This window comes from Notothenia rossii (assembly GCF_949606895.1).
Source record: "Notothenia rossii genome assembly, chromosome: 11".
In the NCBI taxonomy this organism is placed as follows: domain Eukaryota; kingdom Metazoa; phylum Chordata; class Actinopteri; order Perciformes; family Nototheniidae; genus Notothenia; species Notothenia rossii.
Genome location: NC_136910.1, coordinates 10,541,445 through 10,566,731, shown reverse-complemented (window position 1 = coordinate 10,566,731; position 25,287 = coordinate 10,541,445). Strand labels below are relative to the sequence as shown.

Here is a 25,287-nt window from a genome sequence, read left to right as displayed (position 1 = left end):
CCGTCCTTTGTCCTGACCTAGATCTCTTGTTATTCCAATGCGTGTCACATGAAAGTCATCAGCAGGGTTTTTCTTTTCGCTGTCTTCACTTTCATTCCTTATCAATCATCGTTGCTCCAAATCCCCCCGCTGAGAGCGAGTGAGTCAGAGCGTCCAGCAGGAGTGAGGTTGCAGTGTGGATTGAGGCAATAAATGTGTACACGGAGACTTCTGGAGAAAGATACAGCTCATTTACATTTGTTTCCTGGTTCAATTTCCTGAGCATATTAAAGCCTGTTATTCAGAAGGCGATGCTTTCACGCTGGGTGAAAAAATAAGTTCCTGGGTTTTGTTATTTTGTGAGAAAGCAGCATTTCATTTCCGTTTTTTTGGCTCACAGCTGGAGACCCACTTGTCTGCAGGTCCAGCCCAGGGCCTCGGTAAAGTGTGAACTGATGCAGGTCTCACACAGCTGCACAGTTCAACTTCACACTATACACACGTTTTAAAAAGTCTGATATAAAACCAAAGCATGTGTCTACCGTGCTTTTTGCGTATTTTTATTTCACTGTGCTGAAATAAGTATACATCTGTAAAGTATCACACGAGGAGGCTGATTTCACACTAATTTTCCTTAAAGTCTGAGCTCAACTTAAGTTTGCATCAGAGCATAATTGATGACGTCACAACAATTTTGGAGCCAATCACAGTCTGATATGCAAATGACACAGGTGTGAGAACATGCTGGTGGACTTTTCGTTGTATTTTGAAAGTATATATATTCTGGATTAAAAAAAAAAAAATTCTAATATTTTTAAACATTTTATTCATTTTTATTCTAATTGAAAGACAATATTCGACATACATGCATTATTATTTATTGTTCACGGTGGTGTATTTTTTTTATTGGTCATATAATACGTCTGGAAGAGATCTTTTAACCTTTAATGATGGGATGAAAAGAGTCAAAACAAACCCTAATGTCTCCCCTAAGGCCACTTTACTTTAATGTGGAAAATACCGTACAGGCTGCGCTCATCTCTCGTACTGTACTCGTGGTGGTAGGTTACTACTGCACTCCTTGAGCAACTCCACTGGAGCTTTTAAAGGGTTAACTGCTCCACTCAAGTGTATGGGTGGAGCTTTTACTCATTCATTCACTCCCATTATAAAGATTTTTTGTACAGCTAGTGAAGGAAGTAAGCAAAGTATTACCTAACCTTTAGGCTTTTTGCCGCCCTTCTCTCTGCCTGTAGGACCAGGAGGGGATGGAGGATGGAAGCAGCCGCCAACACACCAACAACAAGAGAAAGAGTCCAATAATGAGCAGCGACGAGGAAGAGTCCTCCGCCAGGTAGGCAGGTTCAAAGTTGATTTTTAATCACAGCAACTCCTGAATCAATCTGTAACTGAAAGCTGTATATCCTCTGCCGGGATGGTGTTAGTTGTGTCGGACTAGTTGCATTCACACTTTTGAATAGAGTCTTCATAATTTAGAGTAATAAATGTTGTGGTCTGCGGTTCATTACATTAGGCCACAACACGAGCAGCTAGAACAGATTCACCGTGACACAAACACACTGAGGCCGAGCAGGCAGAGAGCAGCGGTAATTACAGACCCATTGAAAGGATCTCTTGTGATGTGAACAGCTGCACAGATAAACCAGATAAACCTGCAGGGCTTGCCACACTCTCTCTCACATTAATACACAGGCCTCAGTGCTGCGTGGTAGCCATGGTGATGCTAACCAGGCTGAAGTTAAAAGCTGGAGCAGTGAAACTGTACCCAGCACCGCACAGAGTCTGGACTGAGCCGGAGAGTGTGTATTAATTGTGTCTATCTATAAAATCCTGCTGGTTGTGTGTAGATACTTTTCAGACATACGTTCACTCCCGTTTGTTTTTGTTCACATGAAGTTTGAACTGACCCATACACTGCTTTCAGTTTCTACCAAAGTCAGAAGTGAGATCAGGATATTTGAACTTAATGTTTTCAGCAAAGCTTTATTTCACTGCATCAAATAAACCAAATCAAGCTGATGACAATAACTAATGTAGACTAAATCAAAATATTGCTTCAAAGAGAAAGTGAATGTGTTCAAGCATCACTGCCTTCCAATGGTCAAAAACACTCCTCAGAGGAGATCAATGATAAGCTGAGTTCACTTTCTTTATCATTACGCTGGCCCAGAGCCTACGTTGATTACTAAGTGCCATATCAATGACTGGTTATTGATTTTTGGAAACGCCCTTAGGGTTAGTGAAAATAAGAACGTCTGCAGAAAAAACTACTTCAAAGCGCTTTACTCATTGATTTAGTAACGTTCAGTTGAGGTTGTTTATGAACTACTGTGTTGTAAGTACATTAAGCATACACAAATCATTGATTATACCCCTAACTGTTTGTGGTTTGAATTCACCTTGCAGCTCTTTCCATTATGTAATGCCTGAATGACTTTTACCTCAAATGTATGAAATATGTATTTTGTCCTCTTTCTGTCTGTTTCCACCATCTTCGCCTGTTTTCCGCTCATATTTCAGCCTTTCCAAAACTGATGGGAGCAAGGTAATGGATGAAAAAGAGGCCCCAGATGACCCGTCATGGAAGGAGCAGCATGAAAACGCTTCCACTGAGGAAGAAAAGGTCTCATTTCTTTTTTCAGTTTATGCATTACAACATGGTTTCCATAACTCAATAGTCTGAAATATAAGAGTCATCTCTCTGGATTGTAATGTGGGGGGGGGGAAAAATCATATTTTGTGGCTCTGCATGCGGGCCAATTCCAAAATGCTTACTCACCTGCACTCTGGCTCTCCGAAACTCTGGGTCGGCTTTGGTTTACTTTTCTGTTTAGCAGACTGTAATTCATGTCACCAATGCAAGCAATCTCACACACACACACACACACACACACACACACACACACACACACACACACACACACACACACACACACACACACACACTCTCTTAAACGTGTTCTACGCCCTGGTGTTTTTCATTGAAGAGGACCACCTGGTTAGCGTTGCACTTCCACACCCAGCTGGTCTCACGATTTGCTGCGTCCGTCAGCTCCTCCTGAATCAGCGCTCCCCCGTGAACTCTGACCTGTCAGTAGGACGTCTGCTGTTGCTCCAGCTGCTGTTTTAACGTCTGAGCAACAGCAGACAGTATCACACTCAAAAGGGTGTGTTTACATGTGTCATTTCATGCTCCTCCTGGCTATTCAATCCAAGTGTATTTATAAAGCACAATTAAATACAACAGTGGACCGGTGCTGTTCAATGACTATAGAGCAAATGCCATAGAAACAAAACCGCAAAATCACTGTCTTTTGTATTTAAAGATTACTACTTTTATTATTTTCATGATCACATCCTTAAAGCAGTTCATATTTCATGTAAGCTCAGACCACACAAAGCTTTAGTCTCACAATAAAACGTACTTGACTCAACATGTGTTTTCTTTTAACGCTATTCTCTCTTAGACAAACAAACAAACATGAGTGACGTCCCAAACAAGTCTTGCAGATTTGTTGACCAGGCCTTAACAATCCTACTCGACCCATTGTTCATTTCTTTTGATTTCGCCCATTAACTCCTGGATTTTCACTTAATCCCATTTTATAATCACCATTGTTTCAGCTTTCTGAAGCTCTTTTACTTATGTGCATTTGACTTTTCTTGATAACACCAGTAGTTCAATAAAAGCAGCAGCATAGTTAGAGAAGGAGTATAACTTCATGCTTGGGGAAAAAGGGAGAAAGAAAAATGGTTTTCCACTGTTCATGTGGAAAATGCAAATGAGCGCTATTGGAAACTGTCCGGTCAAATAGCATTACCACAATCACAGACCATAGAATACACTTAAAGTAGTCTTAGAACTTTAATGGTTATTTCCAGATTTTCTCGATATTATTGCTGGTTGAAAATAAAAGCGTTCTCTCCCTTTCTCCCCGTCTTCCTCAGCCTTCCAGTCTCCTCTCCGACGGATCTCTCCCCCTCAGCAGGAACCGAGACGCCTCCCCCCCCCCTTCTCCTCCCTCTCCTCCCTGCCAGCCGTCCTCTCTGCAGCGCCAGGACTCTGAGCCTCGGGGCATCAAGGGAATCCTGAAGAAATGCCGCTCCACCAGCGTGGAATCGGACCACAGCGAGGGCTCGGCGGCCGATTGCACACCGGCCCGACAGAACAGCGTCACGCTCAGCCACGCCGAGAGCGAGGAGGAGGAGGAGGAGGAGGAAGAGGAGGAGATGGAGGATGATGATGATGAAGAAGAAGAGGAGGAGGAGGAGGAGATCGAGGAGGAGGAGGAGATTGAGAAAGAGGTCAACGGGGAAAATGACAGAGAAGATGAGTCATTTACCGAGAATATCACAGACGGAGGGTGCTTCAGCAGCGGCAGACAGCAGGCGGGGGGGAGCAGTGGCAGTGGGGGGAGCTCTGAGGACATGAGAAGCCCGTCGCCCCTCGAGAGCCTGGAGGCTTCCACAGTGTCCGAGGATGCTGAGGAGCCCGAGAGCAGCCTTGATGGAAGCCAGAGCGGCTCACTACAGAGGTCAATGGATGCACACAACCACAGCATGCATTCATCTGATCAGGGATAAGGCCTAGATGCGCATATGTGTGTCTGTGCAAAGAAAAGGGGGTTCAAGTGTCCCCGAGATCATTTCATTTGAGGTATATGATCTCAAATGGTTGCCAGGAGTAGCATAACATGGGAATATCCTGGTAAAATAAAGGTAAACATGGATCGAATGTAATTAAAGCACCCAGAAGACAGTAAGTTTGAATGTCACAGATTCTTATATATAAATATTAACTATAAACCTTTGACTATATGATATATACAAAAGAAAGGTCAGGGAGTAAAACTTTAAAAAAACATACAACCTTCAACATCGGAAAAAATTAATATATACAGAAGCTGCAGTGTAAAGAAAAAATAAATTGAACATGAGAAATTAAGTTTATGCAAATGTCATAGTAACAACTTTTAAATAACATATTTAACACGAGACATTGTGACTTTTATTCTCTGCTCAGGAAGCCATTACTATATTTGAGTGCACTGCCATATTACATTACCTCAAACCTTTAAGGCTTTCCAAAATGCATAGTGAATGTTTTTTCATAGAGGAAAAACATACGTGTCTTTGCCTTTATTTCAGACTGACGGAGGACACTGGTGAAGGAGAGAAGAAGGACAGAGTGAAGAAGCCCAAAGCCTCCGACCGGATCGAGACCAAACTGTCTGACCGCTTCGGCCAGCTCCAAGATGCTGAAAACGCCTGGAAGAAAAAGGTAGGTTTTTACTTGAGCGAGCCTGTTTTTTTTTGTGTCATTGGGTTTAGTATTTGGTCAGTGAGCAGGTTTGGGGAGGGTGGACAGGCAGGAACTAGTAACTACTGCCACATGTCCAGGCTTCCTCTCAGCTTTGTGTGCAGGGGAAAGAAGGATTTAGCTGTGGACGCATTTCTTCCTCTGCCGAATCAGCTTATTTCCCCTGAATTGCTGCCAAAAGGGTGTGAGGTTAAGAGGGCTTGGGGTTGCAGCAGAATTGGGAGTGGTGACGCCAAAGCCCAGAGATCCAGGGCTTAACTGGCCACCGAAAGAGATGGAGAGACAAGCCCCTTCCCCTTGTGAAAATAAAATCCAACACCGTGACCAAACACCTGAAACCTTACAAGCTAAAGCCTGCTTCCCTTTGTTGGTTTTTCTACTCTCCTGTCTTCTCCTGGTCTCAAGAGCTTCAAAATAATACCCTCCATGAGCGAGCTGTTCTGTTCTTTATAGACTTCCCCGTCTCAGAAAATATAAACATCCAGGTTACACAGGTCAGCGTGGACGGGTTTAATGTTTAACACATGCTAAGATAACGTGTTTTGGAAGCGGTGCATGCAGGTTTATACACGCTCTTCACCTATGCAAACAACACCGAGTTTTCAAGAGGAAAAACAGCCCGACGCTCTCTGATGAAAACCATTTCACGGATGGAGAAAGAACTACAGCAGTGGAACAACTCTTCGAGCGCCACATGGAAATCCTTAAATTGGACACTGAAATGAAAGTGATGTCATGTTAATTTAAATGGACCATCTCCTGGCAGGCTGTCTGTCCAAATCAATGATCCTCCAGGGGCATTTCTGCTTTTTGGCTCATCCTTCATCCGTAGAAAAAAAAAAAAAGTAAATCCACTCTCCGGTCTGGAAAAGCTACTTAATACGTATGTACAGCCAGCCAAAGACCTACTAATCCCCCAATCAATTAAACACTAACAACTGATGTCATTTTATATTTGTGTGGTCTGTCTTCATTATGATAAGTCAAAACAAAGCCCATGAGAAGGAATGTCTCATCATCAACACAAAACACATGCATGGAAGGGGAAGTCCAAAAGTCTGCGGGTTTCATCCTTTGAGTCTGTCTGAGGTTAGTGCCTGTGAATGTGTCTAAAACCTGCTGTGGGAACTGACATCACATGTAGATAATACATGGTTTGGCTAAATAATTGGCATTGACGCCGTGTCGGCATTAGCTATGGGGCATTTCCTCGCATGTGACCGTTCTTGTTACAGTTCTGCTTCTCTCTTGAGGAAAGGCCATTTGGTTTTTAGGATTCGGCATGTGATTTTTATCGTATACACTGCCAATCCGGAGCAGATGTTGTTGCTCTTTGGTTGATATGTGGGGGACCAGGGAATGCAACATGCATGGTACACAGCATGGTCCTCTTCAACCAGCTCCAGATGTTTCCTGTTAAGCCTGCTGAGCTGCTCTCTGCGCCGCAGCTGTGTTTTAAAGTGAGGCCTTGTTGTAAATTAAATGTAAAGGGGGGGCATGTCTTGTCCTGAATAATGATTGTTATGATAAGCTACATTGCCTGTTTGCAGCATGTCACTAGTTAATTACACATTTTACCAAGATGAAACAAATTAAAATAATTGCTGGTTTGTTCATCTCAATTCCTTTTTGCCAGTAAAGTAAACTAAGTGTACTTTACACATGGATATTAAATGAATATTTTGATGTCTACGATTTACTTTCAAGTCCCACAGGATATCAAAGTGTGTTCCAGTGATGATTTAATAAAGAACAGTCTGATTTGATTCATTTAAGACTAATGATCGTTTGGAAATATAGTCCCTGGTGGGCTGATTCCCAGAAGCTGTATCGGAGATAATCCACTGAGGACGAGTGGATTTAGTAGAAAAAGGCTCTTTATTTAAAAGCACAAGCTAATACATTGAGTAAAACACATTGACCTGATTTAAACCAAACAATGAGGTTAGTTTTTTACCCTGCCTTGCTTTTCATTGATTTAGTTTGCTCTCTTTGCATGCACTGTTATGAGCAATCTGTTCCCCTTTTCCTTTCTCTTCCATCCTCCCAAACTTTAAATGCTCTTAAATAATGTTCCATGCCTAAACCCACTCTCTCCAGCTGTAGCAGTTTAATGTCGCCCTGCTTTTCCTCCTCCAAGCCCCTCTGATAATTCCCCTTTCTTCTTCTCCTCCTGCTCTTTCTCCTCCTCCCTTCTTTCCAGTTTTCCTTTGTTCTCACCTGTGGACTCTACCCCTTTCTTTGTCTTTGCCACCCGCCTGTCAACCTTTCCTCTTCAGGTGAGTGTGTGTGCATACACATGTGCTATATTCACCTCTTTGCACGGACATGTTTTGCTCTTATTGCTCTACCTGTGCTCTGGACAACCTCTCACACACGCTGAGAAATACCAGCGGGAAATCAGAGCTGTCGACACACTTGCTTTTTGGGTACTTGAATGTGGTCTGCTGGCCCTCAGTTGGTCCATATCTGTGTCAGTGGTTTGTGTTGAGGTGCTGGCTGCACTGCACAGCAAGGCAGGGCTGAGAAAAATGGTTTCCTGTGGGGGCTTTGAGGCCCTGGGCCTTTCCTCTCCTCCCCTTCCCTCCAGGGTCCTGTCAGGCCAATGTATTTCCCCTCTCTGATCCACTCCAGAGATGGGCTGCTGGCTGCACTGAGAACGCTTAAAGACTGCGTGAGATAACGGGCATCGTCGTTCATGTGCCCTAGTGCTGTACTAAAAGACTGAATGTGCACTAAATTAAGAGTGCCATTTCTGAGCAGTAATAGTTTAAAGGTACAAAAAACAGGATTTTCCTATAAAAGTGTGCAGGAAAGGCTCTATATGTCATATTGCTTCATTTGATAAAGTCAGCTTGAGTTCACTTTGATGTTCGGCCCCAGTGTGTCGTCTGTGTGTGCATGCCAGTGTGATTAAATGCATTTCTTTGAACTTTTCTCTAGTGCCACGCTAATATTTGACCAGGCCATGCAACATGTTTGACATTAAAGTACAAAGTGTGTGTGTGCACTGCTGTGTGAGAGCAACAGAAAAAGAGAAAGGGGGAGGGGAGAGGTTGTTATGTGTTTTGATTGTGTGGAAGATGTGTGAGGGAAACTTGTGTTTTTCCATTGTTACCACATGCCTTCGTAAATATTGTAGCCTGTGTCACATTAAGTCAGGACAAATGGCACATTGCATTACTCAGACTTCTTATTCAATATTTTAGCTAAATGGCAGTTTAATTTCCACCTCCTTCCTTGCCAGGATGTCAACAATGATTTGGTTAAGCATGGATGAAGAGTCTTGCTGAGGGACTTGTCAACAGATAACATGTATTGTTAGACACAGGATGACAGTGTGAGGAGTAAACGTTTGAACCTCCTGTCACAGTCGTTTTTTTAGGAAAGACTCTGTATATGAATTATAAACATCATGCAAAAGTGGCTGATGCTTGTGTATATATATATTTTACTTAAATATAATAGATGGTAGCGGTCTACATTGAATAAATCATTAACTCAAATTAGCCTTTGGATATAACAAACTCTAATGTGTTTATAATGTATGCAATCAATCTTTGGGCGAGAGTCATCTTTGAACTTTCAGTTTTTAGCCATTTACCTTTTAGCTCCTAATACAACTAGAAGTTCTGGTCAGCTGTTGCCAAAAATCATGAAATGTGTAAGTAAACAATCCTACAAAATGAAGCTATAGTCTATTTATTTTATTTTCATGCAGAAGTTATTATGATAATGATTTGTACACATTTATCTTGTAGACAACGAATACAGGTCCGGAGGTTAACTTAGAGAAACAACGTTTAAAGTTGGTTAGACTGCTGATCACGAGTAGACATTTTTCGTGCCGCCTATAATTTTACATCAACAACATTGTAATGACATCAGTGTGGCAGCAGTTCACCACTTTAACGTCTTTTTAAACTCTGAAGCTGCTGACATCTGTGACTGTTTAAAGTTGACTCCTCAGAGCTTACCGTGCTCATGATGCTGTGAAACACAGAATGACAGTCAGCAGTTCACACGGATCATCTTTCACCCTCAAAAGAAATTCCTCTATGACTGTAACAAGATGTTGAGTTGTGGTAATCCTGATCATTTGTTTGTCATTTACTTTCTTCTCCTGCAGAAAAAACGTCCCAGCTGTGAAACCAGACAGGCAAAAGTACTTCAAAGACTCAGAAATACATACAATCACCGACCACTTTGTATTATCACTTTGCCTAATGCTGATTATCTGCTTGGAATTTATTTTCTGTGCGTTTGTCCTTCCTTTTTTTTCCTGTTTGTATTATCTGTAGAAATGATGTGAACTCATGCTACATCCCATGCAGTGGATTGCTCATTATTAGAGAAGGAGTATGGGGTGGCAGCCAGTAAAAAGCTGAAGCAGGGCCATAAAACGCTTCAGATATTTCAGAGTGGAATATCATTAATTACTATAAAACAGCTCAGGGCTCCAGCGGGATCAGAAGTGCAGTAAAAACGCTGCTAACTCAGTTTTAATGATGGAGTTCAGGTGCAAAAATGGCAGCAGGAGTAAATCACATAAGGAAAGCTCTAATGCATAGCAGCAATTTGAAGGCTTCTGGACACTTTTTGGTGTTTTATTTTCTGGACTCCACATTCTTCATGTTTTCTTTGCATAAAATCAAGTATGGAATAACACAGTAAGACCTTTTGGGGGTAGTTGTTTTTGGCAGAAGCCACACTCCCACAGAAATAAGGTTGGGATCTGTCATAATTCGCCCTTAAATTCACTTCTGGTGGCTTCACTCTCTTACTCCGCCTATCCTCATGCAAGCCGGCTTGCTTATTCATGATGATTCCACTGTGTCTTCATAACTGTCTGTTCATGTGTGAAATGGATGGACAGTAATGATCTCAAGTCTTCATGCTGAATCTAAAGTTGTATTTGAATAAATGTTCCAACAGAAATCCAGTGTGGATTTGGGGCCCAAGGTGTCGCTGGCAGACAGGATGAAGGTGCTGAGAGACAAAGAGGAGCAGTGGAAGAGCCGAGGCAAAGGAGCAGCCAACGACTCGGTCCAGTTCACTGTGGCTGGACGCATGGCCAAGAGAGGTGAGTGCAGTGTGTGTTTACTCAGTGTGGTGAGATGAGAGCGTGCTTATTGTTCTACTGCGGGAGGCCGGGCCAATCGTGCAAACTCTCTGTGACCTCTGCATTCTTTCAGGTGTCTTTACAGTTGGCTTAACAATATTGTTTTTTTTATGTTACACACGTACAAAAAGACAATTGAAAGTTGACATAACCTCCTCAGAAAAGTCAGCTAATTAAACAATGTGATTTTTTTTAGAAGAAGAATGGCAAACAGCCCCCTAAAAAAAGCATATACTGTATACCAATTTTGCAGCGAGTCGGGGCTATAATATAATAGGATATATTTCTAATTAGATGTGTTGGACCCAATAACATGAAAATGATGAGTCAATTTATTTTCTATTATATGGCAAAATGTCCTTTTAAATAAAAATATCTGAGTTAATCTAATGGGATCATTTGACGCTTGTCTTTCTCATATATTCACCAAATATATATCTTTGAAACTGTTAGAATATTACTGTGCATTTGTTATTATGTTCTGGCTATTTTAGACTCACAATAAATCAAGAAAATATTTGACACTTCATTAATAATGTAAATATGCTGTTATTGCAGCCCTAATTCCCACCTTGGTCTTCCTCCAGGTCTTGTGACAGACACCGGAAAGGATGAGTCGCCTCTTATTGCCCTCAAGAAGTGCAACGCCACGCCTGTCAAGCCGCTTGAAGGTCAGTCAGTCAGTGTGTGATCATTTAGTTAATCAGGGAAGTCATTAACCCGATGCGTCTGTTAGGGCAGCAGATGGTCTGAATATTTAACATATAATTATAGTCATGGTCATTTGTGTCATAAGGTGCAGATGACACGGAACAAATGTAAATGTTGGTATTAGTTCTAACAGAATTTGATGCCTTTTATACAAATATATGAATTCCAAAGATTGATGTTGAATTGTAATACTGAGTATATTCAGCCTTTGTTGCTTTTTTGCTGAACAGAAATCTCCAGTAGAACAGATGTCAAGGTGGAAGGAGACAAAAGGCTCGACAAGCTGGAGTCTTTCCTCGACAAGCTACACAGTAAAGGTACGTTCCCCCTGTTTCTTCCATATGAGATGATGGTTTATCACACATTGTGTTATTGGGGATCTATTGTACACGTAGGTAAACAACTTTGTTATTCCATATTTGTTTAATTTCAATCTAAACTCTCCTTTACTGATACAGGATATCCAACACATTTTGTGCATATGTGACCCGCTCTATCGAAATCAGTCGGAAGTCGCAACGGCTGATTTCAAAATAAACGTGGATTTACGTAAAAACCTATTTTTCCGGGGTTCGGGTATTTTGTTTGATTTTAAACAAACAAAGTCTTGGCTTTCAGAAAATGAAACGATTATTTCCAAACTCACACGATAAATACATTCTTTAAGCTTGTAAGGGGAAGATGACAGGCAATCTGCTCTTCCGCAGCGCCGCCCCCCCCTCCCTCCGGCTGACATTATGAATGTAAGGCGTATAGTAATCATAGATAACACGGCAGGGTCCGTTACTGTTTGTTTTCATCTGATTTCAATTAAACAAAATCTTGACTTTCAGAATATTAAACTTGTTTCGGCAAATTCAGATGATAAATACAACTTTGAAGCTTGTAACGGCATAATTACAAGCGGAGAACGGAGTAACTTGACGTCACAGCAGGCATAACAACAGCCGTTGTTTCTCGTGAGGGTTTTCCCCAGCAAACAAACGCAATACACACAAACGCAAAAATACACAAACACACACACGTATACACACACACGTATACACACACACACACACACACACACACACACACACACACACACACACACACACACACACACACACACACACACACACACACTCGCGAGCTTCCCCCAGACCAGTAATCCAAACGAAAATATCTTCCCTCCGTAGTATTTTGATCATTTGCTATTAACCAATCAGATCGATGGATTCCAGAGAAGAGAAAACTTTGAAGGCCTTTTTCTCAAAATGATGACTCGGTGACACTCATTATATAATGTGACATATTTCGCTTAATATTTGGAGTACAAAAACAATCCTGATATCATTAGAAAGCTAGGAATCTCCTCTTTCCAGCAGTGTACACAACTCAAAATGTGTCTTCGGGTCAAGGCGACTGATTTCGATAGAGCAGGTCACAAATGTGTTCCCTAAAATCATTAGCAAGAGAACATATCTGTATAACACTTCATTTTCTATTCTCTTTCTTTCCTTCCATGGTGGGCGGTCAGGTGTGAGCAAAAACAAGATATCCACAGTCGAGGTGACGGCAGAGACGGAGAAAGAAGTGATGACTCTGGACGATGACGAGACATTCGGCAACTTTTACAAAACTGTCTCACCGACATCGCTCCATGATTCAAGTATGGTTTTAACAGAGGAGGACTTCAGCCAGATCCATACCAATACACCAAAGTTAGTGTACAATAATAATATGTTTGACCATTTAAATGACTTATGAGTCCCTTTTTTTCTTCTCAGGCAGGTGGCTTACATCAAAACTGACCACTGTGCTGTGTTTGTATGTTCTCAGGCTCACGTCAGCCGTAACGGAACACAAGAGAGCGGTCCGCCCTCCAAGGAGGAACCAGGGTTCCAGGAACCCTCTGCGGGCCCTCGCTGCTCGCAACGACATCCGACAGGTCTACACCGAGCAGAGGCTCAACGTCGCCTCCCTGGAGACCAAGAGGATCCAAGTGGAGAGGAGTAAGACTACTAAACTGACTAAAGTGATATTCTCAGTTTAGCTAGGAAAAAGTCTCTTATATGGCAAGAGCTTTCAAGAACAAATGTTTAATCTACAATAAAACAGTTTGGTATTATGCCTCTCTAAAGATATGTTGTGTTGTTCATGATAAACTGACACGGTCACAGTGGCCTTTAGGGGTTTCTGTGGGTCGCAGTGTGCTCTACTGGTGTATGAAACGTATCCTTATAAGAGATTACAATTGCAATACCGGTATGGAATCTCATAATAGCCCAACAAATATAAAACAAATTACATTTCCCACAAAACATTGACATTTACTTTTGTTTATAATTGGTTGTTTTTTGTTTTTTGTTGTTTTGTACTTATTATTTTGCTTACAAAGGGCAATATTAACCTTTATGACCCCAAAAGTAACGTTGCAGTGGCTACATATTTGTCAGACATTAATTAAGACACATTTTTAATACAGAACATGAATGAATAACTTCATCTCCTGTCCAGCAGTCTACACATAAAATGTGCACTTCCGTTTAATTAGTTTATTATCCGTAAACGCATTGCATGAAAGCTAAAGTTGAAATGACAGGCCAATAAGCCTCACTCTATGACTGAAGCTGTTCTGAAAGTGCAAGCAGTTGTACATACTTATCTAATGCATATATTCAATTCCTTTTTTTGAATAGTTTTCACGGACTACTCTGACCTCAGTGACGTTTTCACAGAGATAGAAAAGGAAGTAAGATCTGCAGACGTGTGTAGCCCGCTAAGTATAGCTCACACAAAGCAGACATTTGAAAATGTCTCTTACGATCTATGATATAAATCTGATCTTGGTCTTTATTTGTTATAATGAGAGAGATGGCAGAGTAGATCAGGGAATACCTACTGTACGTTCAAGTGTGTCAACTCAACTGTGTTCATTTCTAATGTCCCTGATCCTTTTCTTCTCCCTTTTTAAAGTGGCAAAGCACTCCAAATCAAATCTCGCTGATGTGGCCTTGGCGGGTCTCGCCAGCAAAGAGAACTTTCGCAAGATCAACCTGCGAAGTGTGAAGTCCACCGATGTTGTGACCAACAACAGCACGCTGCCTTTCAACAAGCTCATGCTCATTCGCATCAAAGGTCAGAAACTCAAGAAGGTGAACTGTGTTTTCTGTAAGCATGTGTTGAATGGATGTGTCAGGTATGGGGATCTTTAGTATCAAGGGCTTCTTGTGTTATCTCTTAATGATGTTCAGTTAATAAACCACAACAAAAGGATGCTCAATACCATTTCAGATTGAAACTGCTGAAGTCAAAGTATCAAATGCTTTATCATGTCTGCAGGTCGGAGGCACATCCAGGTGCGTCTGGTGGAGCCCACATCCCACTCTCTGAACAGCGGAGACTGCTTCCTCCTCATCACGCCAAAACAATGTTACATGTGGAGTGGAGAGTTTGCCAACGTCATAGAGAAAGCCAAGGTAGAGAGGAATGAAGAACCTGCTTTGGATTTAAACATTTTGATAATTGTTGACTGTACAGAATAGTTTTGAAGCTTCATTTTCACATTGACGTCAAATCATAAATCAATCTATTCATTCTTTTTAAACTCAACACTTCTTCCTAGTTACACATAAAGAATAGGCTACAATAATTATATTCATTGGTAGATGTCTGGATTGTTCCAAACTCATGTGAACTTTTTAAAGCTTGTGATTATTCTGTAGTCAAATGTCTATTGGAAAATTCACAGATTTGTTTTCAATTTGTTGGAATCAAGCAACAAAAAAGGAAAACCTAAATTCACTGCAAACAAATCCATTAAAATAAAGTTGATTTTAAAGTAAAAAGGATGAATGCCTCAAATATAGGCGTGACATGTACTGTACCATATGTTTTCTGTGACCAGGCGTCGGACATGGCAGCGTTCGTTCAGGCGAAGAGGGACATGGGGTGTAAAGCCTCCCAGGTGACGGTGCTGGAGGAGGGCATCAACACGGACACTAGATGGGCCAAAGAGTTCTGGACCCTGCTGGGAGGACAGACCCCGTACAGAGGTTCTTACACATATTCAAGAAACAGAATCAAATATATCTATGCTATAATTACCCAAAAGTACAACAAAAATAATACTTTATATTCATTATTCATCTTATTTTTACATATATTTCTTTTAAACCTACTGGGTGTATTTCACATTTTCGGTTCCCCTTCAAAACCATTCCACAAAGAAACTAATTTGACTATCAGACGTCTTTGTTTTGCATTGTTTGTAAAAATTGCACTTCCTCTAGGGTTCATACTTAATCTTCACAGTTGTAACACATTACCTTTTACCGTTTTGATTCAGAGAAAAGGGCTATAAAAAACATCTTAGGATATTTAAAAGGTAAAGTAAAACATTAGATCGTTTTTTTCCCTTAAGAACACACGTGCTTACCCTGCTTTTTGTTCTGTGTGTGTTATAGGAGCGGGGGAGCCAGAGGAGGACGAGCTGTATGAGACTGGAGTGTTGGACTCTAACGGGGTGTACCGACTCCTGGGAGACAAACTGGTTCCTCATGAAGAAGCCTGGGCCTCCATCCCGAGTGTCTCCCTGCTCGACTCCAAAGAGGTGAGACTGCTACTATATAGAGGAATAATGACCATATTTATGTAACTAACTATTTTGATCGATTTTAAGCCTGAAAAAGAGTTAGACTGGCATAGAAAGTATGAAAAGTGACATTATTATGTCTTTACAAAGAGTCCATAATAGTCCAGACAGACATTTCACTACACAGTGTTTGTTTTGCATGTTGTAACAACTGCAATCAATCTTCCCCCTCCCCCCGCTGCCAACGCCCTACAACAGGTCTTGGTGTTTGATTTTGGCAGTGAAGTGTACGTGTGGCACGGGAAAGATGTGCCCTTGGGTGACAGGAAAGTTGCTGTGAAACTGGGCAAACAGCTTTACAGCGGCAGCTACGACTACAGCAGCTGCAGAGTTAACCCTTTAGACGCCTCCTGCTTGAATACAGATGTGCCTCAGTGAGTATCACGTGTTAATACTACCACTTTTTAATGCTTCGTTACACATTTGTAAAATAACAGTGTTGCACTTTTTGCATGCAGAAGGTTAGTTAGACTACTGGTTGTGTTATTGTAGCCCCTAGTGGTTTCATTTTGCCGGTACAGTTGTACACAGGATTTATTTATTTTTCTTGTATATTTGATTTCCAGGCAGGGGGAGGGTCGCCCCAGCTGGGCTCTGTTTGGCCGGCTGTCGGAGCACAATGAGACGTCGCTGTTCAAAGAGAAGTTCCTGGACTGGGCCGAGAGGAAGAAGGAGGAAGCTGCTCAAGCAGAGGAAATCAAGGTAGACGAGATTAGACTCAGGATGTGTTCATTTTTGGAATTAGCAATGACTCAGTGTTTGTGTTTTACATGAATCCGTAAAGGCTTTCATACACTTTTTGGATTACTAATAAAGGAATTTAGAACAAACCCTGCTTCTAATGCCATTTATTCATGAACATCCTGACCAAAGTAACACATTTAAACTTACTGAAACTTTGTGTTGTCTTCTCAGAGCCCAGTCCACTCCATTGACCGCCCCACTCTTGACCTGGAGCTGCAGCCATGTGACGCCAAGGCCCTGCTGGACAATGAGCCGGCCTCGGTGAAGTCCCTCCTGGAGGGGGTGAACGTGCAGCGGGGCCGCGGCCTGGTGAGAGCGGACGACGGGAGGCAGGCGGAGTTGGCTACAATAGCTGTAGATTCCTGGCACATCAAAGAGCACGGCGAGGAGGAGCTGCCTGAAGAGAGCCTGGGCCAACTGCACGAAGGCGACACCTACATCATCCGCTGGAAATACTCCATCACCACTCTCGGTGAGTCATGTGTTTTGGCACAGAGGTAGCCTGAAGAATAAACAGTGGAGGTTTAAATATCATGACAAAGTGGTAAGACCTTGGAGAAGATTAATGGCATTAGTATCTGCCCGACTTCACTCGTTAGTTTTAATGGATTGCAACTGGGGAGAAACACATCTGTGAGGCAAATGTAAGTGTGGTTAACAATGTTTGACAGATGAAGGGGGTATAGTGTTACATTTTAGGGTTACAGCTGTCCAGAAGTGAAAGCAGAAGTCCTTCATTTATCCACTTGTCCGGTTTTCACAGTGGGTAAGCGACAGAAGCCCGGGGAGCTGAGTGCCGGCACTCCTGGGAGAGAGAGGACAGCTTGTTTTTTCTGGCAAGGCAGTAAGTCCAGCGTCAGTGAGAAGGGGACCTCGGCTCTGATGACGGTGGAGCTGGGGAGCCACAGAGGATCACAAGTGGGTATCAGTTCATCACAGCCACACACATCCAATCAAATCTATTCTCTTTTTCATGTTAAGTTTCCGATTAGGACTCTAAGTTTTTCTAGTACTGTCATGATTAAAACTTCTACTGGACGGTACATTGTTTAAGAAATAGTTGTGATAAACAACATTTAATGCATTTAAGACCATTTTATGCCACATATAAAATGATTTAAAGGTCCCATGTCATGGCCATTTCTACCGATCATAATTCCATTGAGGTCTACTAGAATAGATTTACATTGTTCAATGTTCCAAAATCAAATTGGTTTCTCATACAGCATCTCGTTATAGTATGTGTATTCACTCTGTCCTACACGGCTTGTTGGAGCTCCTGCCCCCCCCTCCCTATGAGCCCACTGTGCTGTAATTGGTCAGCTCGCCCACTCTGTTCTGATGAGTCCACCACCGTTACAGCTGAACATCAGTGATTATGTGTTACAATGGCGTTAGCCACAGTTTCGCCACTGCGAGGCTCCACTAGCACCACCCCCGCCCAGCACGTCACAGTTTCTCCGCTGAGAGAGTGCTGAGAGTGTGTGTGTGTGAGAGGAGCTCTACGGACTGGTCCATTGGGTCGTCGTTACGTCACTTGGTTCCCGAAAGGAAAAAAATGGAAAAAGAAAAATCTCCAACGAGGTGTTCTGGGGCAGCATAGACAGGTCTTTTCTGTGTTAGTGTTACTCGCTAGCTACAGGGTGTACTTTGAGGGTTTGTGACTCTGCAGACCGTTTACATGCAGAAAAACCTTCATGGGACCTTTAAAAAAAAAAAGTTGAATGAAAATGAAAGTACAGCTTTTCAAAAACAATAAACTTCAAAATCTTAATAATTAGGGAAAGACTTTTACAAAATATCCAAATAAATAAAACATAAGGAAATAAAACCCAATAATCAAAACGATGAGTTGAGTCTTGTGCCCTGTAAGCAAAAAGGTCTGTGCCCAAGTCTTATTATGGGAGGTATACCAAGCTGTTTATTCTGTTGGTAACATTCTTCCTTACACACACGCACACGCACACGCACACGCACACGCACACACGCACACGCACATATACATTTTACACATTTAAACACATTGAGGTCAGTAAAAATGATCAGGGTTATGTTCATGTATCGTCAATAAGATTATCATCAGGCCTTTTATTAACAGAATATGAACACATGAATGTTGGATATAATCTGTATATATATAAAAGTGTGTTTTTGTCTTATTTGCTCACCAGGTGTTGGTGAGTGCAGGGAAAGAGCCTCCGTGCTTCCTCCAGCTCTTCAAGGGAGGTTTGATCATCCACAAGGGCAGTAGAGAAAACAGTGCCAACAACACAGGTACAAAAATATACATTATTTTTATTTATTTTTAGTGTTGCCCTATATTCCAGCCAATGTACTTATAGGCTTTGGATCACTGCATACAATACTGTATCAAACTCAGTGTTGCCAAATGGTGGCTTGGGACGAAAACGTTTTGTCAAATAAAAACAGTGAATAATGTGGCATTATGCTTTTATCTGTGGTGCGTCTCTGCAGGCGGCTGGAAGTTGTTCTGTGTCCGTGGAGAGGCGGAGGTGGAGGCGTCGCTGGTGGAGGTGGATTGCCAGCGTGCCAGTCTGCGCTCTCGTGCCAGCCTGGTGCTTCTGAACGCTCAGACAGCCGTTCTCTTCTTGTGGCACGGCTGCAAAGCACATGCTGGAGCCAGGCAGGTGGCCAAAAGAGCTGCAGACAAACTCACCCAGAGGTAAGGAGCGAGCAGATGGACATTCATATGTTTAGTGGACGAGCATATGTGGACTGACATTGTTTCTGTGTTGGTGTCTTCAAGGTGTCCCTCAGAGTTAGGTCTGAGCAGCAGCAGCAGCAGTGTGGAGGTGGAGGAGGTGGAGGAAGGGTCTGAACCCACAGAGTTTGTGAAGGCTCTGGGCCCGCTGGACAAGAAGGCCTACGACTGCATGCTGCAAGGTGCGACCTCACATTGCATACTATGCCTTGTGCCTTACTTTGTTAAAAGCAGCTCTCATATCTTTAGAGGCGTGTGGTGCAGTGGATTGTGCGTTGGTGTTCGGATCTCAGGTTCAAACCCCACTTCAGTCAGCATGTCGTTGTGTCCCTGGGTTAGACACTTCACCCCAAATTGCTCCTGTGGGGATTGCCCACAGTATTAAGTATGTAAGTCGCTTTGGATAAAAGCGTCTAACATGTAATGTAATGTTTAGAGGCTGAACATGTCAAAAGAATACCAATTACAACGAATATTTATATTGTTTTCCAGTGCCAAAATAATCTCTGATAATAAATACTAATATTCGTTTTCAGAATTGTAGTTCTTTTTATATAGCAATTTGTAAAACAAACAAGGATTGAATGTATACTTAAAGTTTAGACTTGTTTTCACAGTCTGGGATATGTCAAAGATTAGCAACAACATTGATGTTGATGCATGTCATCTAAAACATAATACAGCACCAATCCCCCCCCTAGTGGAAATCAGGAAAATAACATTTATTTTCCACTAAGGACACACATGAGACAATGGCACAATCTGGTTGAAAAATGTTAGCCAGGGCCCTAGATTAAATATCTGATATCCTTTTTATATATATTTTTAATTAAATGCTCTAATTGCCATGGGATCAAAAATATTTTATTGAATTGTTAATGGATTTTGATAGGGAAATTGTTGTCCCTAAGGGCCTGAGTTTCTGTATTTTGGCTGCATTATTTAATGTTGACTTATTGAGGCTGATGTTAAAGATATCAATTCAGGAGAAAAAAACATACTTACAAATTGTATGAAATATGCATCAATGCTGCCCAAATGATTGAACATTTAAGTAGGCCAAAAGTATCCCAAGTGGGGGAAAAACCATGTAGTAACTTACCAGCAGAAATAAGAGCACAGCTTGTGTTCAGCGTGTGAGCTGATGTGATGAGACGTGTGTGTGTGTGTGTGTGTGTGTGTGTGTGTTCCTCCAGATCCAGGGAAGTACAACTACACACCGCGTCTGTTCCGCCTCAGCGCCAGCTCCGGGGTGTTCGAAGGGGAGGAGCGTCTGTATCCAGCCAGGGTGTCGGAGGGTGTCATGGCGATGCCCTTCCTGCAGGAGAACCTCTACTCTGCACATCAGCCAGGTACCAAACACCCGTAACAATGTTATAATCCAGTGAATTAGGTGTTGATAATTTGTCCTATATGGTATCCTAAAAAAAGGTGAAATAGCCAGTTGCAGTCTGTTAAATTCTAACAGTTTAATGGTCTGTACAATCTGTAAAATGTCTCTGTCCTTGCCTGAAAAAGAGGAAAACTTAACTAAATGTATCAACCAGCAACTGTATATATTTACTAATGAATACTTATCTTTGTTAGCTTAGTTATCAGTGGCTTGAATGAGTCATTTAGTTAAATGAATTGTTATTTGTGTTTTTGAGATTGATCATGAAAAATACAGCGTGTATTCTGTTCTTGTTAGTCACCTTTTCATGTGAATCAGAAATTCTGTTAAAAGAGGTTCTTGGCAGGTTTCTTTTCACATAAGGAAGGACAAAACTAAAATCACAAAACAACTCAGTTACTCAATGTTCCCTGTTTGAACCTTGAACACGACACAATAAGACGCTGGTTTGGAAAAAGCCTTTCACAGATGGATGAGTTTACTGTTACTGTCAGCCTAACAATACCTGGACTGTAGTGCCTCCTCCTGCTGCTGGGTGTTCATGTCCTTGCTCTGCCTCACCTCTCCAGCCCTGTTCCTGCTGGATAACCGAATGGAGGTTTACCTGTGGCAGGGCTGGCAGCCTGATGACACTCAGTGCACCGGCTCTGCCAAGATGCGCTGGAACAGTGAGAGGAAGTGTGCCATGGAGACTGTGCTGCAGTACTGCAAAGGTCAGAGGTCACATACATCCACTGTGGCTAAAATGTCTGGGGTCTGTTTGAAATCACATACTAACATACTACCAACAGTTATAGGTATGAACATGTTTTGTATTGGATAAATGCTTGGATGTAAAGTAGATCTACGAACTTCGAAGTACGCAATAGTAGGTTAATGGACATACTGACCTGCCCCCATATTGCATTGTGGGTCTTCAGACTATCCAATGGAGGACTGCCAGGGAAAATGATGACCTGTTTGATAAGATAAATACTATAGTAATGACAGCGAGACGTTAGGGTTTATTTAAGAGTAATAAAGGCAGGAGCTAGACATATAATGCACAATAGAAAGTAGATTAATAACTAATACTAATCGCCTTCTAATCCTGGAAAATATTCAATTAAGTGCTATAAAACAGTCTGCTCGTGATGGCATAACTAATCGTTAATATGTATGCATTATGTTAGCATGAGATTTCGAACATAGCCTGGATCTACAGTAATTGATCAGGACATGTTTAGCAGCCAAACACTTCCCTAAGCACTCTCAAAAAAGAATGCTATTGTCCCAATACAGTATATGAATTATGAAATGTAAAGCATGTTTTACTCATCTTCTACAATGTGGTATGATTTACAGAGAAGAACCCTCGACGCCCCCCTCAGGCTTATCTGGTCCTAGCAGGCTGTGAACCTCTCACCTTCACCAACATCTTCCCATACTGGGAGAAGGACACCACGATCACTTCAAAGGTGGGTTACTTTTGATACACATTACATTTTGATTTCTGATGTTTTACTACGTGAGTGGGGCTATCACAGTTGCTTGAGCTTCATGTAGTTGACGAAAGAATCCAAATCATCTCACTCAACAAGATCTGTTTTGTCAAAGTGCCGGCCCCAAACTATTTCTGAATGGGGTCTTTATCTGCCAAATGACTTGCCTGTTCTCTTTTGCTGCCTTTGTTAAACCCTTTTTATATAAAGTGTTTTATTCTAAAATCACATCATTTTTAAATAAAAAGTTGAAGAAATGTAATGTAACGTTGATTCTTTCTTGCTGCAATTATCAATTTGGAGACATTTTGATATTTTTTAAACCAGTTTTTTAGGATGTAAACCCTAGCTTACACACAAAGAGGAATGGCTCTATTTCTTTGCATTTATTTACCTGTTTTTAATGATATGTGTTTGCAGACTGAGGGCTCCAAGAACAAGGTGATGTTGGTAAAGGAGGCGCTGTCTCGCCTCAGTAAGCAGCAGTACTCCATCGAGGAGCTGACAGGGAAGCAGCTCCCAGAGGGAGTGGACCCTCTGCGCCTGGAGGACTACCTGTCCGACCAGGACTTCAAGGTAGGGCACTTAGCTGATCTCAGATAGGATTTTAAATAGCTCAAAGTTGATATATTGTTAGATCAGATTATTTATAAGCCGAATACATAGATATTCTTCGTATGAGAGTTTTGCAACAGGAAAGAAGAGCCAATCAAATAGCTTAAATGTTGAAAATAATGATTAGTCAGTCTCGTGTCATATTTCTATAATGCAGCAAATTACAGATTTGAAATGCCAAATATGTTGAGGATACAGAAAGATGCATACAGGAAAAAGCACTTGGCCCACCTAGACAAACATATGATTTATTATTATATAAGGCCTTGTGTAATCTTTGTCCTCTCACTCTGATGTTTTGCAGACACTTCTTGAAATGAGTCGAGTTGAGTTCAACGCTCTGCCAAACTGGAAGCAAAAGAATCTGAAGAAAAGCAAGGGCCTGTTTTAAAACACTCGCTGCCTGTTTTTTTCATTCTCTCAGAAGCTTTTCCATCTTTTTTTTATTCCAAGAAAAAAATGATGTCCTCATTTTGTAAAGGATATAGAAAAGCAAATGTACAATTTAGTTCAAATGTTGATCTATTTTTAATACCAATGCCATGTTTTCTTGTGTCACTAAAATATTTTAGCCGATCATTATGTGCAATTGTTAATCTTTTTGATGGCAAGATGTTTTCCTTGTATGGTAAAAATAGTTACCCTTGCATTATAAATATGTAATATACTATAAAGGAGTGTGTTTTATATTTTACACTAGAAGGTGTGGATTTTCATGTAAGAATGTGTTTGCCTATTGTTATAAAACTGAGGGAGTTATTCATTGATTTTCCTATTTCAAAGAGAAAGGCAGCTCTGTGTAATGGGATCAAATTGTTCATCAAAATGTCCTCACTTAGAGGATGACAAACAAAAGAAAGCAAAACAAATCGAAGTTCAGAGAACAATCCCTATGATTTGTGAACATTTGAAAGAACCGTGGTGATTGAAAACCAAGATTGTATTCAATACGCCTGACTTGTATAATTGAAACAGAAATATATATTCAGTTTTCTGTTTTTGTACGTATGTAGATGAGTAAACTCCAAATCTCATTGAGAATTTAAACAAAAGAAATGAACTGAAATTGATCACATTGATGCGACAGACCATAAGCATTACTAAAACTCAACCAACATTTGGTACTGAATACTTCCTGGATCTCATGAATGACTGCCTGTGTGCCAGTGGTGGCAGCCCTTTGATCAACTGCTTGTTAGGGACCAAATTGAATCTGTTTGTCTTGTTATACATGTTTCTGTTTTTCTATGTGTGTCTGAATGTGTAAATGTGCAGCTTTAAAAGTATTATGTGTGTGGATATGTAAGAGAGAGTACCATGCAGTATAAACTGCCTTTATAGCTGTAGCTGACACCACAAATGAATACTGCAAATGTGATGTCATATATTATATTATGTGTAAACCATACTGCCAATACTGTAGTGTCTGAATTAGAACATTTCTGCATGATGTTCACAAAAAAATATTTTTCTCAGAAAAATTGTTATTTTTTTGTGACATGTAAGATCTGCATTACATGTGGAGAAAGCTTCCAAGCCACTTTTTTTATTTCATGGCACATAACAATAAACATTGGTGGTAGGGAAATTAGATATTAATGCTCAAGGTTCCCTTTTTAAATAAAGTATTTTTAAAAAGGGTTTTGTTAGGATTGTCTTTTTAAGTAGCACAAACAAATACAATCTGTTGGTCTTTTCAGTTAAGACATGTCGTAGTAGGTGACACACAGCTGTAAATAATTAAATTAATAATAGCTTAGAGGGCAGATTCCTTGTTAACGGTTATTAGTAACACCTGTGTTTTTCCTACTATGCGAGTCAAAAATACTTGTTGTAAAAAATAATTATTAGAAACATTATAATGGACACCTAGTTTTAGTAGATTTGTGTGCAGTTTTAGATGGAAAGGCCTGTGTTTCAGTGGAACAGTAAAGCATCACAGTACAGAGCCACTATTTTTCTAAACATTCTTTAGTGACATACAGTAGTCTACTAACACAAAAATACAGTAGGCTATGTGTCAGACTAAGTCAGCATATTCAAAATGAGAAAATTGCTGTTTTTTTTTTTCATTAGATGCTTGAAGAGCAGAAGTTAAAGCAGATCATGCTAAACAAATCATTAAAGACCTGGCACACAAATACACTAGGACTACGGACTTTCAAACTGAAATAGGTACATGATAAGAACACAGGTCTCACTCATAAAATAAACCTTACAATATTACATTGTGGAATCTGCTGAGAAATATAATGTTCAATCTTCTAAATAATTGGTAAAGACGACTCCGCTCAAATATGATTTTGATCATTTAGATTTTTGCTATTCCACTGTCCAACACTCCAGTAATTGGCCATAATGCACCTGAAGCTGCACTCTGCCAATAGCCTATATACCCCAGGAAAAAACACCTTTAACCTGCCATACATTTGGGGCACTTGGGGCACTTGGGGCCAGCTGAAACGAAGCTAAAACAAAACAACTTGATAACAGTTTATTTGGTCAATTAAGTGAAAGAAAGGTTGGAAAAAATTCACTTTTACACA

At 41.0% G+C, this 25,287-nt stretch overlaps 1 protein-coding gene across 2 annotated transcripts in view; it reads left to right on the top strand.

Annotated features, from left to right (window-relative positions):
* Window positions 1–24,381, top strand: part of svild (supervillin d) — a 49,871-nt gene extending 25,490 nt beyond the window's left edge. Inside the window, exons 5-30 of one of the 2 annotated variants that reach the window (XM_079657619.1) lie at window positions 1,236–1,333; window positions 2,521–2,623; window positions 3,949–4,535; window positions 5,149–5,281; window positions 9,450–9,485; window positions 10,256–10,403; window positions 11,030–11,113; window positions 11,384–11,470; window positions 12,670–12,853; window positions 12,972–13,144; window positions 14,109–14,270; window positions 14,475–14,611; window positions 15,040–15,187; window positions 15,599–15,744; window positions 15,985–16,160; window positions 16,353–16,488; window positions 16,702–17,002; window positions 17,294–17,448; window positions 18,702–18,804; window positions 19,006–19,213; window positions 19,298–19,434; window positions 20,449–20,604; window positions 21,215–21,358; window positions 21,990–22,102; window positions 22,547–22,702; window positions 23,046–24,381. In XM_079657619.1, the coding sequence (XP_079513745.1) occupies window positions 1,236–1,333; window positions 2,521–2,623; window positions 3,949–4,535; window positions 5,149–5,281; window positions 9,450–9,485; window positions 10,256–10,403; window positions 11,030–11,113; window positions 11,384–11,470; window positions 12,670–12,853; window positions 12,972–13,144; window positions 14,109–14,270; window positions 14,475–14,611; window positions 15,040–15,187; window positions 15,599–15,744; window positions 15,985–16,160; window positions 16,353–16,488; window positions 16,702–17,002; window positions 17,294–17,448; window positions 18,702–18,804; window positions 19,006–19,213; window positions 19,298–19,434; window positions 20,449–20,604; window positions 21,215–21,358; window positions 21,990–22,102; window positions 22,547–22,702; window positions 23,046–23,132 (4,098 nt within the window). In that variant the 3' untranslated portion in view covers window positions 23,133–24,381. The remainder of the gene's footprint in view (window positions 1–1,235; window positions 1,334–2,520; window positions 2,624–3,948; window positions 4,536–5,148; window positions 5,282–9,449; window positions 9,486–10,255; window positions 10,404–11,029; window positions 11,114–11,383; window positions 11,471–12,669; window positions 12,854–12,971; window positions 13,145–14,108; window positions 14,271–14,474; window positions 14,612–15,039; window positions 15,188–15,598; window positions 15,745–15,984; window positions 16,161–16,352; window positions 16,489–16,701; window positions 17,003–17,293; window positions 17,449–18,701; window positions 18,805–19,005; window positions 19,214–19,297; window positions 19,435–20,448; window positions 20,605–21,214; window positions 21,359–21,989; window positions 22,103–22,546; window positions 22,703–23,045) is intronic. The other variant, XM_079657620.1, reaches the window with a different exon arrangement.
* The last annotated feature ends 906 nt before the right edge of the window (window positions 24,382–25,287 follow it).